Raw genomic sequence first — 14,464 nt, forward strand, 5'->3', positions numbered from 1 at the left:
TTGGAAATGCCGCTCTGATGGTGCTGAAGGTCCAGATCTGATCATGAAGAGACTTGATTGTCCACTGCATCGATCAAATCCCTAAAATCAGCAGCGCCGCGTCTCCATCGATCCCGCGGGGCAGATGAAAGGCCTGCTCTCACTCAGGTCCTGCTGGCTGATCACGGCATGTGTTTGATCTCAGCGGCCGGCGCTCCTCACGGATCAGACAGACTCTGGTGTGTGTGTGTGTGTGTGTGTGTGTGTGTGTGCGACTCTGGTGTGTGTGTGTGTGTGTGTGTGTGTGTGTGTATAACTCTGACTCTGGTGTGTGTGTGTGTGTGTGTGTGCGACTCTGGTGTGTGTGTGTGTGTGTGTGTGTGTGTGTGTGTGTGTGTGTGTGTGACTCTGGTGTGTGTGTGTGTGTGTGTGTGTGTGTGACTCTGGTGTGTGTGTGTATAACTCTGACTCTGGTGTGTGTGTGTGTGTAACTCTGGTGTGTGTGTGTGTGTGTGTGTGTGTGTAACTCTGACTCTGGTGTTTGTGTGTGTGTGTGTGTGTGTGTGTGTAACTCTGACTCTGGTGTGTGTGTGTGTGTGTGTTGGTTTTTGTGATTTACGAGGACATTTCATATGAATACACGCAACACTAGGTGGACATTTTGGATTATGAGGACAGAGCCAGTGTCCTCATAATTCAGACAACGTAGAAGTGTTTCTACATGTAGGAGGAGTTCAAATTCAAATTTTCTCCAAAAGTCCTTCTAGTTCACAATCATCGGACTTTGTGTTAAGCGTGTGTATCGGGACTGCGCCCCTGCAGATGGGTCTTGGTACTGCACCTCCTTATTAATATTCATAAGTGTGTATGGAATCGCGGGTTTTGATTGGCTGAAAGGTGAGTCCTCGTAAATTCGGGTTTTGTCTAACCACTGTGTTTTAGCCTATTCACACAAAGGACGATAAAGATATGTTTGTAAAATCGTTCTAAATATAAAGGAATAACAAAGTCCACACCACAACTATAAAAATAAAAACACAGAGAAGCAAAATCACTGGAATCATTTTTCTACCCTCCCCCACCTCCGACCGAGTCATTTCCGGCTGAGATAATGAGCAGGCCACTCTGAAGACACTTAAGGTAAGACTGATGATACAACTCAATAAACCATAAAACATTATATTATATTAGTTAACGTTATAAAGCAGTTAATCAGGCTAGCTTTGGTCACGTTTGTAAGCTTTTATCTAGCGTTTCCTCACAAATTATAACTAGCGTTAAGCAATTAACAATTAACTTAAGTTACTAGTCTGACAAATAAAGATAAGCAATAACTAAACCGCTTGTGTTATGTATGTTTTGGGTTTAAAAGTTAATAGCTAAGGGTTAAATAACTCATGATGCCAGATTGAGATCATATTTAGCTCTCTGGGCAGTTCAGTGTTGTGCTAATGGGGTTAATGTTAATGTATGAAAGGCCACATGGAATAATATTGTAGTATTTGATGTAGTAAATTGAAGTTTACTGCAGTATGTTATAATGATTACTACACTTTGTTAATGCACTTCAGTATCCTGTAATATTAGTGAACTAATAAACCATAGTATTCTTTAATTTTTACTATGGTAAATAAATAAAAAAACACTATTGTATCTAGGATTATTACTCTAGTTTACTATAGAGGTTTCATATACTGTATATAAAGTCTTATAGCCATAATCATAATGTTTCTCTTTAGTGACAGTAACAATGAGAAGGAGAAAAGCAGCATGTTTCAGATTGTTAAAAATACTAAACCAAATGGGAAGGTTTTAGATGTTTTTCCTGTTTCACTGGTGCTATCTACTGACCTGCAAGTAGCCCAGAATGATCCCTATTGCTTATATTTAAGCCCTCTACAGCAAATAAAAGTATAAACTCATAGTTGATTAGGTCAGTGATGTCTAAAAAAACAATTACATAATCTAATAATTTTATAATATCATTTCGTAAAGTGACTGGATATCATCTGGATTTTGCAGGAAATGGCAGCAACAAGGTCCCAGAGGGCCAAACTAAAACCAAAGGATGAAGCTGCATGTTTTGCATCCATGCTCAAAGATAAGGATGGATTTGAAATAAAATACATAAATTCATTTAAAGGTGAGTAACACAAGTGTCTATGTTTTAAGTATTGTTTTAACTTTTTAACCCTGACTGATCTGCTCTTGGCTAGGTCGAGGAGTGTTCAGCTGTCGCCACTTTCAAAAAGGAGATTTTCTTATCGAATATCGAGGGGAAGTCATAACTAAACAAGAATATGCAAGAAGGCACAGAGTATACCACGCTGCACTTGAAGTTTTTTTATTTGAATTTCGTTGTGATGGAAAACAGTTGTGGTATGTATACTGCTGTACTTAATTTACAATGTCTTTCAAATGTACAAAGTTGTGGGTCACCCAGATATACAAACTTTGCATTTCCTGATGCAGTAGTGGTAAACTAGAATTAACTTTTTTATTATTATTATTATTCTGTGAAACTTTCCAATTGAATGATTCAGTCAATATTACACCTTGGAGTTAGCACTGTGTTCTTGCTGCTTCAGGGTTGATGCTGCCAGAGAAGACGGTTCTTTAGGGAGAATCGTCAATGATGATCATGTGAACCCCAACAGCAAAATGAAAACAATCAGAGTGGACGGAAAGCCCCATCTGTGCTTATTTGCAGTAAAGGACATAAGTCCTGGGGAAGAGATTACGTATAACTATGGAGATTCTGACTGGCCATGGAGAAGCAAGGTATTAACAGATTGAAATAATCCTTTTATTCTAATTTAAAGACACAGTTTACAGTTAAAACAATTTTTCAACCATGTGGAGAAGTGTTAGTACTTGATTTTGAATCCACACAGTGTTCTGAGGCCGAACAACAGGTGCATGCTTTGGTCAGCAGTGCAGCAGGAGATGGGTCAGAGGAGGTAAGTGTGTGTTTGTAATGCTCAACAGGTAGTTAAATCTCCATTAACTTTGGTAAGATCTCTTGTCAATCTGCTTACAAAAATCTTTCATATTTTACAGGTTTGTTCTGAGGCCGAACAACAGGTGCATGCTTTGGTCAGCAGTGCAACAGGAGATGGGTCAGAGGAGGTAAGTGTGTGTTTGTAATGCTCAACAGGTAGTTAAATCTCCATTAACTTTGGTAAGATCTCTTGTCAATCTGCTTACAAAAATCTTTCATATTTTACAGGTTTGTTCTGAGGCCGAACAACAGGTGCATGCTTTGGTCAGCAGTGCAACAGGAGATGGGTCAGAGGAGGTAAGTGTGTGTTTGTAATGCTCAACAGGTAGTTAAATCTCCATTAACTTTGGTAAGATCTCTTGTCAATCTGCTTACAAAAATCTTTCATATTTTACAGGTTTGTTCTGAGGCCGAACAACAGGTGCATGCTTTGGTCAGCAGTGCAACAGGAGATGGGTCAGAGGAGGTAAGTGTGTGTTTGTAATGCTCAACAGGTAGTTAAATCTCCATTAACTTTGGTAAGATGATGCAAAATCTAGGGATGCACCGATACCGATACTGGTATTGGGTATCGGGCCGATACTGAGCTCATGTACTCGTTAAAATACCCCGATACGAAACGCCGATACCACGCACGAGTGCCATATTCAGACAAAGAAACACCAACAACAGAAAAACAGACAGCAGAATGTAGTTATTAGAGATTAAGGATGTCTAAACATGTATATGCAATGAATATAATGTTAAACATTCAGCATTAATGCCTGTATAGCTGATGTGAGCAAGCTGATAAGCAAAACACGCGGAGTGGATCCAGCGCTCGGCGGCGCAGATGCGCGAGCTTGTCGAGTGAATATCCCTTTCTCACAGATATCACTGGAAAGTTTGTACTTCGGTCTGAAATGTCAAAAACGAGTAAGTAAAACAATGCACAAGTTACTCAACAGTAGGGAGAGAGAGATAGAGAGAGAGCGCACTTCCGTGGTGTGATCTTTATTGATGTTCGCTCAGCGCACATCATTTAAATTAAAACTAAATCGTAAATATATGAAAACATATAGGGGCATTCATTCACTTTAAACATCATTTATTTTTAAACTTAAGCACTGAACACGAGTGAAACACAAGTGAAACTATCAGCCTGTGTTCAATGCGCTAGGCTGTTCTGTACTTGTCCCTGTCATCTGCTCCGGTACACATAAGTGCGCGCGCTGTGCGTGTTTTCCTTGCTTCATGCAGGTTTCTGCATTATATGAGTGGCTTTGAAATCTAAATCGCAGCATGTTTCAGATGAAAAAAAAAATTCTTCTATATCTGAAAATATTAGATGATTTATAACGAGTGGTTCCCTGCATAATTACAGCAAAACGCGTGGTTACAGCACTGAGCCGCTGCAATGGAGCAGCTCTAATGCTATTTAAGATGATGTACCATAGAGCAAATAAATAAATAAAAAATTAACAGTGAAAGTAACAACAAATTGAAAATTACATTATAATGGGCATAATTAAGTGTGAAAAATAACCGAAGGATATACAGTCAAACCAATAATTATTCAGAGACCAGATATATATATTTTTTTTTTTTGTTTTGTTTTTACTAGTGGGTGCAGGACACTATAGTTAATTTAAGTAACTGAGGATAGCAAAATAAAGTAAACCGTGACAAATTATACCCAAAAAATCTTCATACAGTGGACTACCAGTAAAATTGATACAAAAGTGAGACCAAAAATTATTCAGACCAAATAATGGAAAAAATGTAAATTCAGGCTTTCATGAAGCTGGTTGACAGCATGCCCCGGAGACTACAGGCTGCCATTAAGGCTAAGGGTGGCCCGACAAAGTATAAAGTTGTGTAAATATTGTTATACCAACAGCTGTCTGAATAATTTTGATTGATTGATAGAAAGATATTATCAAGCTAAATTTGTTCTGACACAGTTTAACTTGGAGTTCTTGTAATATTTTATTAGCATTTTCTAAACTAGCGAATAAAATGTGAGAAATGTTGAAGGTGTCTGAATAAATTTTGGTTTGACTGTATCTATTTGATAAATGAAGTTAACCAACTAACATTTTAATACTCCTTTGTTTTCTTTACCCAATATTAAAAAATTTTACAAATACAATAAAAATATCGGTATCGGTACTCTGTATCGGCAAGTACCAAAAATTAAGGTATCGGGCGAGTACTGGAAAAAGTGGTATCGGTGCATCCCTAGCAAAATCCTTATAAACTGTATTGATTTCTTTAAAATTTCCATAAAAGTGTCTTATACTATAGTATAGCTGACCTCTTGTCAATCTGCTTACAAAAATCTTTCATATTTTACAGGTTTGTTCTGAGGCCGAACAACAGGTGCATGCTTTGGTCAGCTGTGCAGCAGGAGATGGGTCAGAGGAGGTAAGTGTGTGTTTGTAATGCTCAACAGGTAGTTAAATCTCCATTAAAGGATTAGTTCACTTTTAAAAAAACTTTTGCTGATAATTTACTCACCCCCATGTCATCCAAGATGTCCATGTCTTTCTTTCTTCAGTCGAAAAGAAATTAAGGTTTTTGATGAAAACATTTCTCCATAAAATGGACTTCATTGGGACCCAAACGGTTCAAGGTCCAAATGACAGTTTCAGTGCAGCTTCAAAGGGCTTTAAACGATACCAGACGATGAATAAGAGTCTTATCTAGCGAAACGATCGGTCATTTAAAAAATAACTAAAAAAGTTTGTTTTAAAAGCACAAATGCTCGCCTTGCTCTGTTCTGTGATGCGCGTTCGTGACGTCACGTAATACGCAATTACGTTGAAAAGGTCACGGTTGACTTAGGCGGAAGTACCGAGTCAGTAGGCTTTTTAATATTAAAACACCCAGGATACGCACAAACATACATTTCGGTACTTCCGCCTAAGTCAACCGTGAACTTTTCAACGTCATTGCGTATTACGTGACGTCACGAACGTGCATCACAGAACAGAGCAAGGCGAGCATTTGTGCTTATAAAACTTAAACTTTTTTATTTATTTTTTAAATGAACGATCGTTTCGCTTTTCGACTGAAGAAAGAAAGACATGGAGATCTTGGATGACATGGGGGTGAGTAAATTATCAGCAAAAGTTTTTTTAAAAGTGAACTAATCCTTTAACTTTGGTAAGATGATGTAGAATCATTACCTTAACATTACAGACAATTAGGACTGTGTGCTGCAATGATTTCTCTCATACCCTGATTGTTTGATCTATGAATTCACTTGTATTATGTCATTTTCACATCAGTTGTTTTGGATACTCAAAGCATCACCATGTACTGCCGTGTTATCCAAAATTAATGTTCAGTAATCAAACCTTTTCAGATCTCAACAATGTCTGATTCTCAGCTGACATGTCATGACAACGCTCAACAGGTAATGTACTTTCCATTAAAGATGAGCATTTAATAGGCATTTATTTCCTAAATGTTCTTTAGTTGGCAACAACATTGATTTTTAATTACAATCAAACGTAAAGAATTGAAGGATAGTGATAGGCTGATGATACACAGGACAACATTTTGAGTAATTTTGTCAGGCAATTGTTTTGAGCAATGTTGCTTGGGCACTTTCCCCACTGAGAATGGGTAACAAATTTTTATCTGGATACTTTAAATCAGTCATGGGCCCTGTTTCTCATCTGGTTGCCCATTGATGCCAACATTAACCTAAGTTGCCCTGCAACATTGCTCAAAAAGTTGCCCCATGTATCATCAGTCATAGGAATTGTTTAAGTTACAATTGTATGGATGATGGTTCATTCTGAGCTAGCATGTGTATCATATGTCATATGTCCCCATACTTACTGCTTTTGTCATGTTGTGGGGGATGGGTAGAAGTTCAGTGTGTGTTTTGTCAAACTGCATCATGGTTTGTGTGTCGTATGTCCCCATACTTACTGCTTTTGTCATACTATTCAGTACAGTGCAATACATTTGTGATATACATTTTGTTATTAGTGAAATTAAAATAACTTATTTAAACCTTAGCCCTATGTCTTAAAGGTGCCATAGAATGAAAAACCTTGAAATTTACCTTGGCATAGTTGAATAATATGGACAGGTAAAACTGTTTCTGGATCATTTTTGCCCTTACCTAAGCCACATACCTTTTATGTAGATATCAGAGACCAATTTAAAATATTGTATCAATGCATTCTATGGTGCCTTTAATACCTAACCATAGTAATACTCTCTAATCTCTGCTAATCAATTATAACTTTTTTCCAACAGAACTGTAAACATGACATAATTTCCTCAGTAGTATCAAGCTTGAATAAATGTGATTGCTGTAGTGGTCCTTATTCCGCTTTTAAGTGGGCTGGTGTGAGATGTAAGGGTAAGTATTTTGTTCTGAAAATTTTAATATTTTTAAAAATGTTTTACCATTGAAACCCTAAAACTGTGTAATCTTGACATTCTAAATGTATCTTTAAATTAGCTTGAAAAAGCTGACCTTTCTTTCTTTCTTTCTTTCTTTCTTTCTTTCTCAGTCTATCTGTGTAATTGTGTAATCTATTCATATTTGTATTAGTCTTCTCCTATCTCTGTTCTCTTCCATCTTATAGCCACACTTTCAACCACACTGATCATCTCTCACTGTTTTACCTATCACTTTTTAAAGCATCTTTTCTTGAATCACATTTTAATCAAATGAAACCAACCTTTTTTATTATATGCTCAATCTAGTTTGTTCCCGCTTCTGGCATAAAACTTGCTATGAGAAAAATGTGAAGCCCAAACCTGACCCCTCAACATCCGTAAGTATGATTTATTGAATAGTCAGATATGTTTTAATTTTCAGCAATTTTCTTCCTTACAATGAAACTTTCTGAGTATGTACAAAAATATATGTTTACTATTTCAGGATTCCGAAGCAGAATTTTCCAGTGAGAACATGTCCGATCAGGACTATGTACCTAATTCTGTCTCAGAAAGTTCAGACGTAAGCATAGCGTCTCCAGAAATACTCTTAAAGAATAAAAATACTGAAGTGTTCTGCATCAAATCTTCTGCAGAAATTCAAAATGGCAGACCATGCCAAGAAAGCGTCATAGGTAAAGATTCACTCCCAAAAGTTCCAGTCTGCACAGCACAGCTTGAAATGCCTTGTAGGAAAGTCAAACAAGTACAAATATCGGAAGTTCACAGCGATGCAAGCGTTGCAAATACTGAAAACACTGTTGAGGATATCACAGGCACAGGGGAAGATCCATCTTTACAATCTTCAAGTATATCCTCTTCAATAAACAAGAAGAATTACTGCTACATTTGTGGAAAACCACAGTCAAAATTTACACGGCACTTAAAAGTCCATGAGAATTCAAATGTCGATGTTGCTCGGGCTTTGGCTCTACCAAAACATTCCAAAGAACGTCAAAAACTTCTGAACAAACTGCGGAACAAAGGAAACTATGAACACAATGCAGATGTTTTAGCGAATGGGACTGGATTGTTAAAACTCAGACGTAAGCCAAAGAAAAGATATGATTCAAAAGATTATGTGCATTGTATGTATTGCCATGCAATGTTTCTCCGAAGAGATCTCTGGAGACACGTTCGAAATTGTCTTTCCAAACCAGTGGAAGATCAGGCAGTGCCAGGAAGAACTAGGGTCTTGTCTCTAGCAACAATGTCTAATGTAGCCCTCTGCCAACAAATATCACAAGGTGTTTGGAAGCTGTTGACTGTGATGAAAGATGATGAGATCTCTGCTGCTGTGCGGAGTGACTTCTGTATCCTTCAGCTGGCCCAGTCATTTTACAATAAACATGGGCAGGATCCCACCAAATATGACTATATTCGACAGAAGCTCCGGGAAGTTGGAAGACTTCTGCTGATTCTGAGAAAGGAATTTTCTGTACAGACTCTTGAAGATGCTGTAAGACCTGCAAATTTCAATGTGGTTATCCAGGCTGTCAAGTGGGTATCTGGGTTTGATGATGGAAAACACTCATTCCAGACTCCAAGCCTTGCCCTTAAGTTGGGCCACTCACTGAATAAGATATGTGACATTGTACATTGCAGAGCTCTAATGGCAGAAGATGATGAAGGGATAAACTCAACCCAAGCATTCAAAAAACTGTATAATGCAAAGTGGTCTGAACTCGTTTCCCACACAGCTTTGACCACCTTGAATGAGGGGCGCTTTAACAAGCCATCTACCCTCCCTTTCACAGAGGATGTACAACGTCTTCACCAGCATCTTGAAAAGGTTGTTGATTTAGCCTCTGAGAACGTGAAACAGATGCCATCAGCACAAGTCTATGGCGACCTATGCAAAGCAACTCTTGCAAAAATAATACTGTTCAACCGGCGACGTGGAGGAGAGGTTGCAAAAATGCAACTCAAAGGTTTTATAGAGAGGGACACAGCTCCCCTACACAAAGATGTTGCTGTTGGGCTAACAAAGTTTGAACAAAAACTTTGTACACATTTCAGTCGGGTCGAAATTAGGGGTAAAAGAGGGCGAAAAGTGGCAGTTTTGCTGTCGCCAGACATGGTTGATGCCTTAAAGCTCCTCATAAGCAGAAGAAGGGAGTGTGGAGTCCCTGAAGATAACCAATTCCTGTTTGCTCGACCAAGCTGTTTGAGTTTTTATAGAGGACAAGACTGTCTGAGGATCTATGCACGCGAGTGTGGTGCACAAAACCCGGAACTCCTCCGGTCGACCCAACTGCGCAAACATGTGGCAACTTTGTCGCAGGTGCTTAACCTGAAAAACCACGAGTTGGACCAAGTTGCGGACTTCTTGGGCCACGATATTCGTGTGCACAGAGAATACTATCGACTTCCAGAGGCTACAACCCAGCTGGCCAAGATATCAAAGTTACTCCTCGCTATGGAGAAAGACTCTCTTTCAAATCTCCAGGGCAAAACCCTAGAAGAAATTGAAATTGAAGGTAATGCTACTAAAGTTGTTACAAATGACATTTTGAAGTTTACTGTAAGTATATTCATATCCTAAAGACAATCCCTAACATACAGACCATAGATCTTAACAATGTAATGTTCACCAAATATTAGTTATCACTTTGTCTTCTATTTTTACTCTAACGTTAGCAATGTTAAGCTTACTTGATACTCAAATTTTATTTTAGACAAGTTAGACTTTTCTGATTCGGAACATAGTGAAGACAGTGATGCTGAGGAGGTGCATCCACAGACACAAACAGAAACAGGTAAAAGCACATAAACATACAAACATCAAATCAGTAAAGTCAGTGTAAGAAGTGCACCATATGATGCACCAAAATATTATACAGTAGTTCAGAGATGTTACAGAAGCATAATTCATATTGAGCAAGCACTGCTGCTGTTTGTTATAGTATTTTATTTTTCTATTCACAGATATTGACCCTGCCTTAGGAGGCCCATCTCAAGGTATGACAAGACTAAAACTTTAACTTCAAACCCACATACAGTACTGTGCAAAAGTCTTAGGCCACTAGTATTTTCACGAAAAAAAAAAAAAAGCTACCTGAACAACTATGGGCAAGTGTACCTCAGAACAGAAGCTGTTTTACCAAAAGCTGTAATACCAAATATTTATTTGAGTTAGTTAATAGAAGTTAATTGATAAATTAAATCTATTTATGGCATTAATTTGAAAGCATCCTCATTTTACAGCATTTTTACATGAGTGCCTAAAACGTTGAACAGTACTGTAGCTTTGCAGGTAGGTTTTCTTCTTCATCTTGGAGATGTTGCCACAGTTCTTCTGGATTTAGTCTGTCTCAGTTTGTTCTGTTACTTCAAGTCATTCCAGACAGACTGATGATGATCAGATCGCTGTGTGGAGCACTGGCTGTTATCAGACTCCTTGTGCAGACAATAATCTCACTGAATTATTACAATTAATGACAAAAATAATATTTGTAAATGTAAACTGATATTTCGCTACCGCAAAAGATAGAAATAACCGAAATAACTTTCTTTTTTTATGTTGGTGAAAATACTAGTGGCCTAAGACTTTTGCACAGTACTGTATGTATATATACTTTTGAAACCAAAATGAGTGCCATAAATGTTTAAAATTCAGTTTAGATTGCTTTTGATTGCTTAAAATAGAATATTGTGTAAATGATGCAAGTTTGGGGAACACTTTACAGTAGGGGTACATAAATTACCTTGAATGAATGCATAAATTAATGGAGAATTATGAATTACTTAATCCATTAATATCTCAATTATCAGGAACTAGCATGAGTTCAAAGTCTTTTATTCATGACGTCATAGATAAAAAAAACACCTTAAGACATTCACTAAGATGAGTACATCAACATGATTAATAGGTTATTATGCATGATTATGACGTTTTCTTTTTCACAGAAAACAAGATTTTTAATATCCATTATGGATAAAGCTATGCTTATAAGGTACATGATTCAAAGAAGTATTATTTAGTACAAGTGAGACTACTTGAATTATTAAAGGAATATAAAAAAAATCCACATTACCTCATGCATGCATACAGGTTAGAACAGTATATCAGTAACAGTAATTAATGTGAGAACTAATGTTTTTCATTAATTATGATGTGAGTTATCAAGCACGTTTATGTCTTCTTCATAGCAGGTAAATGGACAGACCCCCAACACTGGCCAATCACAGCACAGAGTATGTGAATTCTGTTGACAAATAGAGTAGTCATCATAAACTAAGCATTAATTTCTCATTACCTCATCGTGTGTGACCCCTCAAGTAAAGTGGTAACTTGGTCCTCTGGAATACTGATGAACGGTGTGTTATTAAAGCGATAGTTCACCCAGAAATGAAAATGTGATGTTTAACTGCTTACCCCCAGGAGTCAGTGATGTAGATGACTTTGTTTCTTCAGTAGAACACAAAGATTTTTAACTCAAACCGTTGCAGTATTTCAGTCATGGCAGTCAATGGGTCCCATGGCTTTGAGAGTCAAAAAACATGCACAGACAAAACCAAATACATGCTCTGGCATAGTAGTATTCTGTCTTGTGTATACGTCACTTATTTGTTTACACAGTGCAGAGAGATTGTGGTTACGACAGCTAATCAGAATGGTAATTACTTGTGCTTATCCTGATTGTTGCAACCGAATTTTGTTTAGCCGTTGTATTCACAATCTCTGCACTGTGTAAAGAATGAGTGACGTATACAGTCTGTATTTGGATGTAAGACTACTGTATTTGGATGTCAACAAAATTTGCATACTCTGTGCTGTGATTGGCCAGTGTTGTGCTCTGTCAATATACCTGCAGGCTACTATGAAGAAGACATGAACATGATTGATCTATCATATTTAATGAAAAACATGCGTTCTCACATTAATTGAGATACTGTTCTAGCTTGTATGAATGCATGAGGTAATATTGATTATTTTTCTATATTCCTTTTAATAATTCAAGTAGTCTTACATGCACAAAATGCTTTTTTTGTATTTTGTAGTATGTAGCATAAGCATAGGTTTATCTACAATGTATAGTAAAGATCTTGTTTTTTGTGAACAATGAAAACATCATGAACATGCATAATAAACATGTCATGATGATGTACTCATCTTAAGGTCATGAATGAAGTCATGAATGAAAGACTTAGAGCTCATGTTAGTTCCTGATAATTCATGAGATTCACACTTTCCATAAAGTGTTACCATGTTTTTGAATTATTATTTTTTTTTAAAGATCATTGCATGAAGGACAAATGTCACAGCAGGAGGGAAGAGCATGAACAACCTGGTAAAAGCACACAATCATATAAAGAAAGAACACTGTACTAGGGAATTCTGTCAATCATTTTAGCTGTTTTTATAGTAAAGGAGGATTTTTTGCAAGAGATTTACAGTTTCCACTTAAATGTGTAGAATAATTGATGAAATGTTTGAGTATGTTCCATCAGAACCTTTATTTTGAGCCATACTATTCATCCCACAGGAGTGAAGAAAGCTAGGCAGCCTGTTGTGAACCCTCCAGGCACCTCAGATGGTATGAGCATCTACCTCACTCAGCCAGCGTATCCACTGAGGTTTGATTCAATTCATGCAGACCTAGCAATACTACTGTTATACTGTTTTATGTGTCTATTCACAGATATTGACTCTTCCTTTGGAGGCTCATCTCAAGGTATGAGAATAAAATGTTTTTAACTACTAATCTATATAGGCCTGTCATGATGACAACTTTTTGTTGGTCGATATATTGCCCTGTAAATAATTGCGATAAGTGATATTATTGTCATTTTAAGACCATTTTATTCCAGTGAATGTAAAATCATAATATAACAGCATAATAATGCAAGAAGGCCACACACTTTCAATTGACAAACAAACATTTAATTATTAAATTATTTAGGTCATGAAAATTAAGTGTCCAAATATTAGATACCTTAAACTCGAATAAATAGTAAATACACATTTTCTTAAAAATAGAAAAAAGACAAATGCACGAAGAACTTTTATGGAGATTTTTCCATCTACAGATTTTTCCTTTTTTTTCCTCTGAAAAGTAAGATAATATACACACTATTGCTGAGAAACACAATCCCTGTTTAATGTTTTTTATGTTTTTGGGTTTTTTTTATGCAAATATAATGGGTGATATATTGCATTACCAAAAATTGAGGTCATGTACATTTATTGTGCAATATATTGAGATGTCGATATATTGATTATTGTGACAGGCCTAAATCTATATTAGGAAATAAGCAACCATGAAGTTAGGTCTTTAATTTCATTCTTTTACTTACAACTTGATATTTGATATATGAGGAATGTAACATTGGGCCAACCGTTAAAACCAATTTTACAAGGATGGGAACACAAAAAAACCTAATAAATAAATTGCTCCTATTACTAAAACAAACATGTTTAATGAAAACATGCAGCCCATCATTTTTTTTACTCTTACGGATTAGTGATCTATACAACAAGACTTGACTAAAGACAAGGGTTGGTAAGAGTGTGGCTGGTTGGGAGAAGAGGGAGATGAGCTCTGGCCGTCATAGTGTTTACCCCAGGGTTCAGGTACCTGTTTTCCTCTTTTGTAGGGAATCACGAAAATTCTGCTGAAAAATGTCTGGATGATGCTCAAAGGAAGCAGAAACGAACCTGGTCTCCAACTGAAATTGCAGCAGTACAGAGGCATTTCCGTGACCACATAGCAAGGGGTAAACTCGCCACTAAAATTGAATGCCAGCAGTGCAAGAATGCTGAGCATCCAGCTTTGGCTACTCGCACGGTCCAAAACATTAGGGATTTTGTCAGGAATCGCGGCTTAACCCTAAAAAAGAAACGGTCTCATTAGGTGTTTTTGTTTTTTACTTTTTGTTTATATGTTAGCGGAATATTCTTCTGCTGTTGAAGTTTGTTGATGGATTCAATATGCTTTCAGCAATGTTTAGTTTAACTGTTATGTTTAGGAACAGTTAAGATATTTAAGTTCTCCTCTTTACACTTTCAGTAAGAGCGTTTGTTTTTTTCATTAC

General features: G+C 37.0%; 2 protein-coding genes across 5 annotated transcripts in view; both read left to right on the top strand.

Moving 5' to 3' along the window:
* The window catches only part of nrxn2b (neurexin 2b), a 711,451-nt gene that overhangs the window by 627,333 nt on the left and 69,654 nt on the right, over positions 1-14,464 (top strand). The gene's annotated exons all lie outside the window — the stretch shown is intronic.
* LOC306876154 (uncharacterized protein) overlaps positions 678-14,464 on the top strand; it is a 13,917-nt gene continuing 130 nt past the window's right edge. Inside the window, exons 1-19 of the mRNA XM_079427134.1 lie at positions 678-1,119; positions 2,002-2,122; positions 2,196-2,358; positions 2,568-2,760; positions 2,874-2,939; positions 3,040-3,108; positions 3,209-3,277; positions 3,378-3,446; positions 5,318-5,386; positions 6,330-6,380; positions 7,238-7,343; positions 7,694-7,764; positions 7,872-9,906; positions 10,105-10,185; positions 10,355-10,387; positions 12,667-12,720; positions 12,916-12,966; positions 13,072-13,104; positions 14,027-14,464. The exon at positions 14,027-14,464 is cut by the window's right edge and continues 130 nt beyond it. Of these exons, the coding sequence (XP_079283260.1) occupies positions 2,005-2,122; positions 2,196-2,358; positions 2,568-2,760; positions 2,874-2,939; positions 3,040-3,108; positions 3,209-3,277; positions 3,378-3,446; positions 5,318-5,386; positions 6,330-6,380; positions 7,238-7,343; positions 7,694-7,764; positions 7,872-9,906; positions 10,105-10,185; positions 10,355-10,387; positions 12,667-12,720; positions 12,916-12,966; positions 13,072-13,104; positions 14,027-14,283 (3,588 nt within the window). The 5' untranslated portion in view covers positions 678-1,119; positions 2,002-2,004 and the 3' untranslated portion in view covers positions 14,284-14,464. The remainder of the gene's footprint in view (positions 1,120-2,001; positions 2,123-2,195; positions 2,359-2,567; positions 2,761-2,873; positions 2,940-3,039; positions 3,109-3,208; positions 3,278-3,377; positions 3,447-5,317; positions 5,387-6,329; positions 6,381-7,237; positions 7,344-7,693; positions 7,765-7,871; positions 9,907-10,104; positions 10,186-10,354; positions 10,388-12,666; positions 12,721-12,915; positions 12,967-13,071; positions 13,105-14,026) is intronic.

Source organism: Barbus barbus, assembly GCF_936440315.1.
Source record: "Barbus barbus genome assembly, chromosome: 1".
NCBI classification, from domain to species: Eukaryota; Metazoa; Chordata; class Actinopteri; order Cypriniformes; family Cyprinidae; genus Barbus; species Barbus barbus.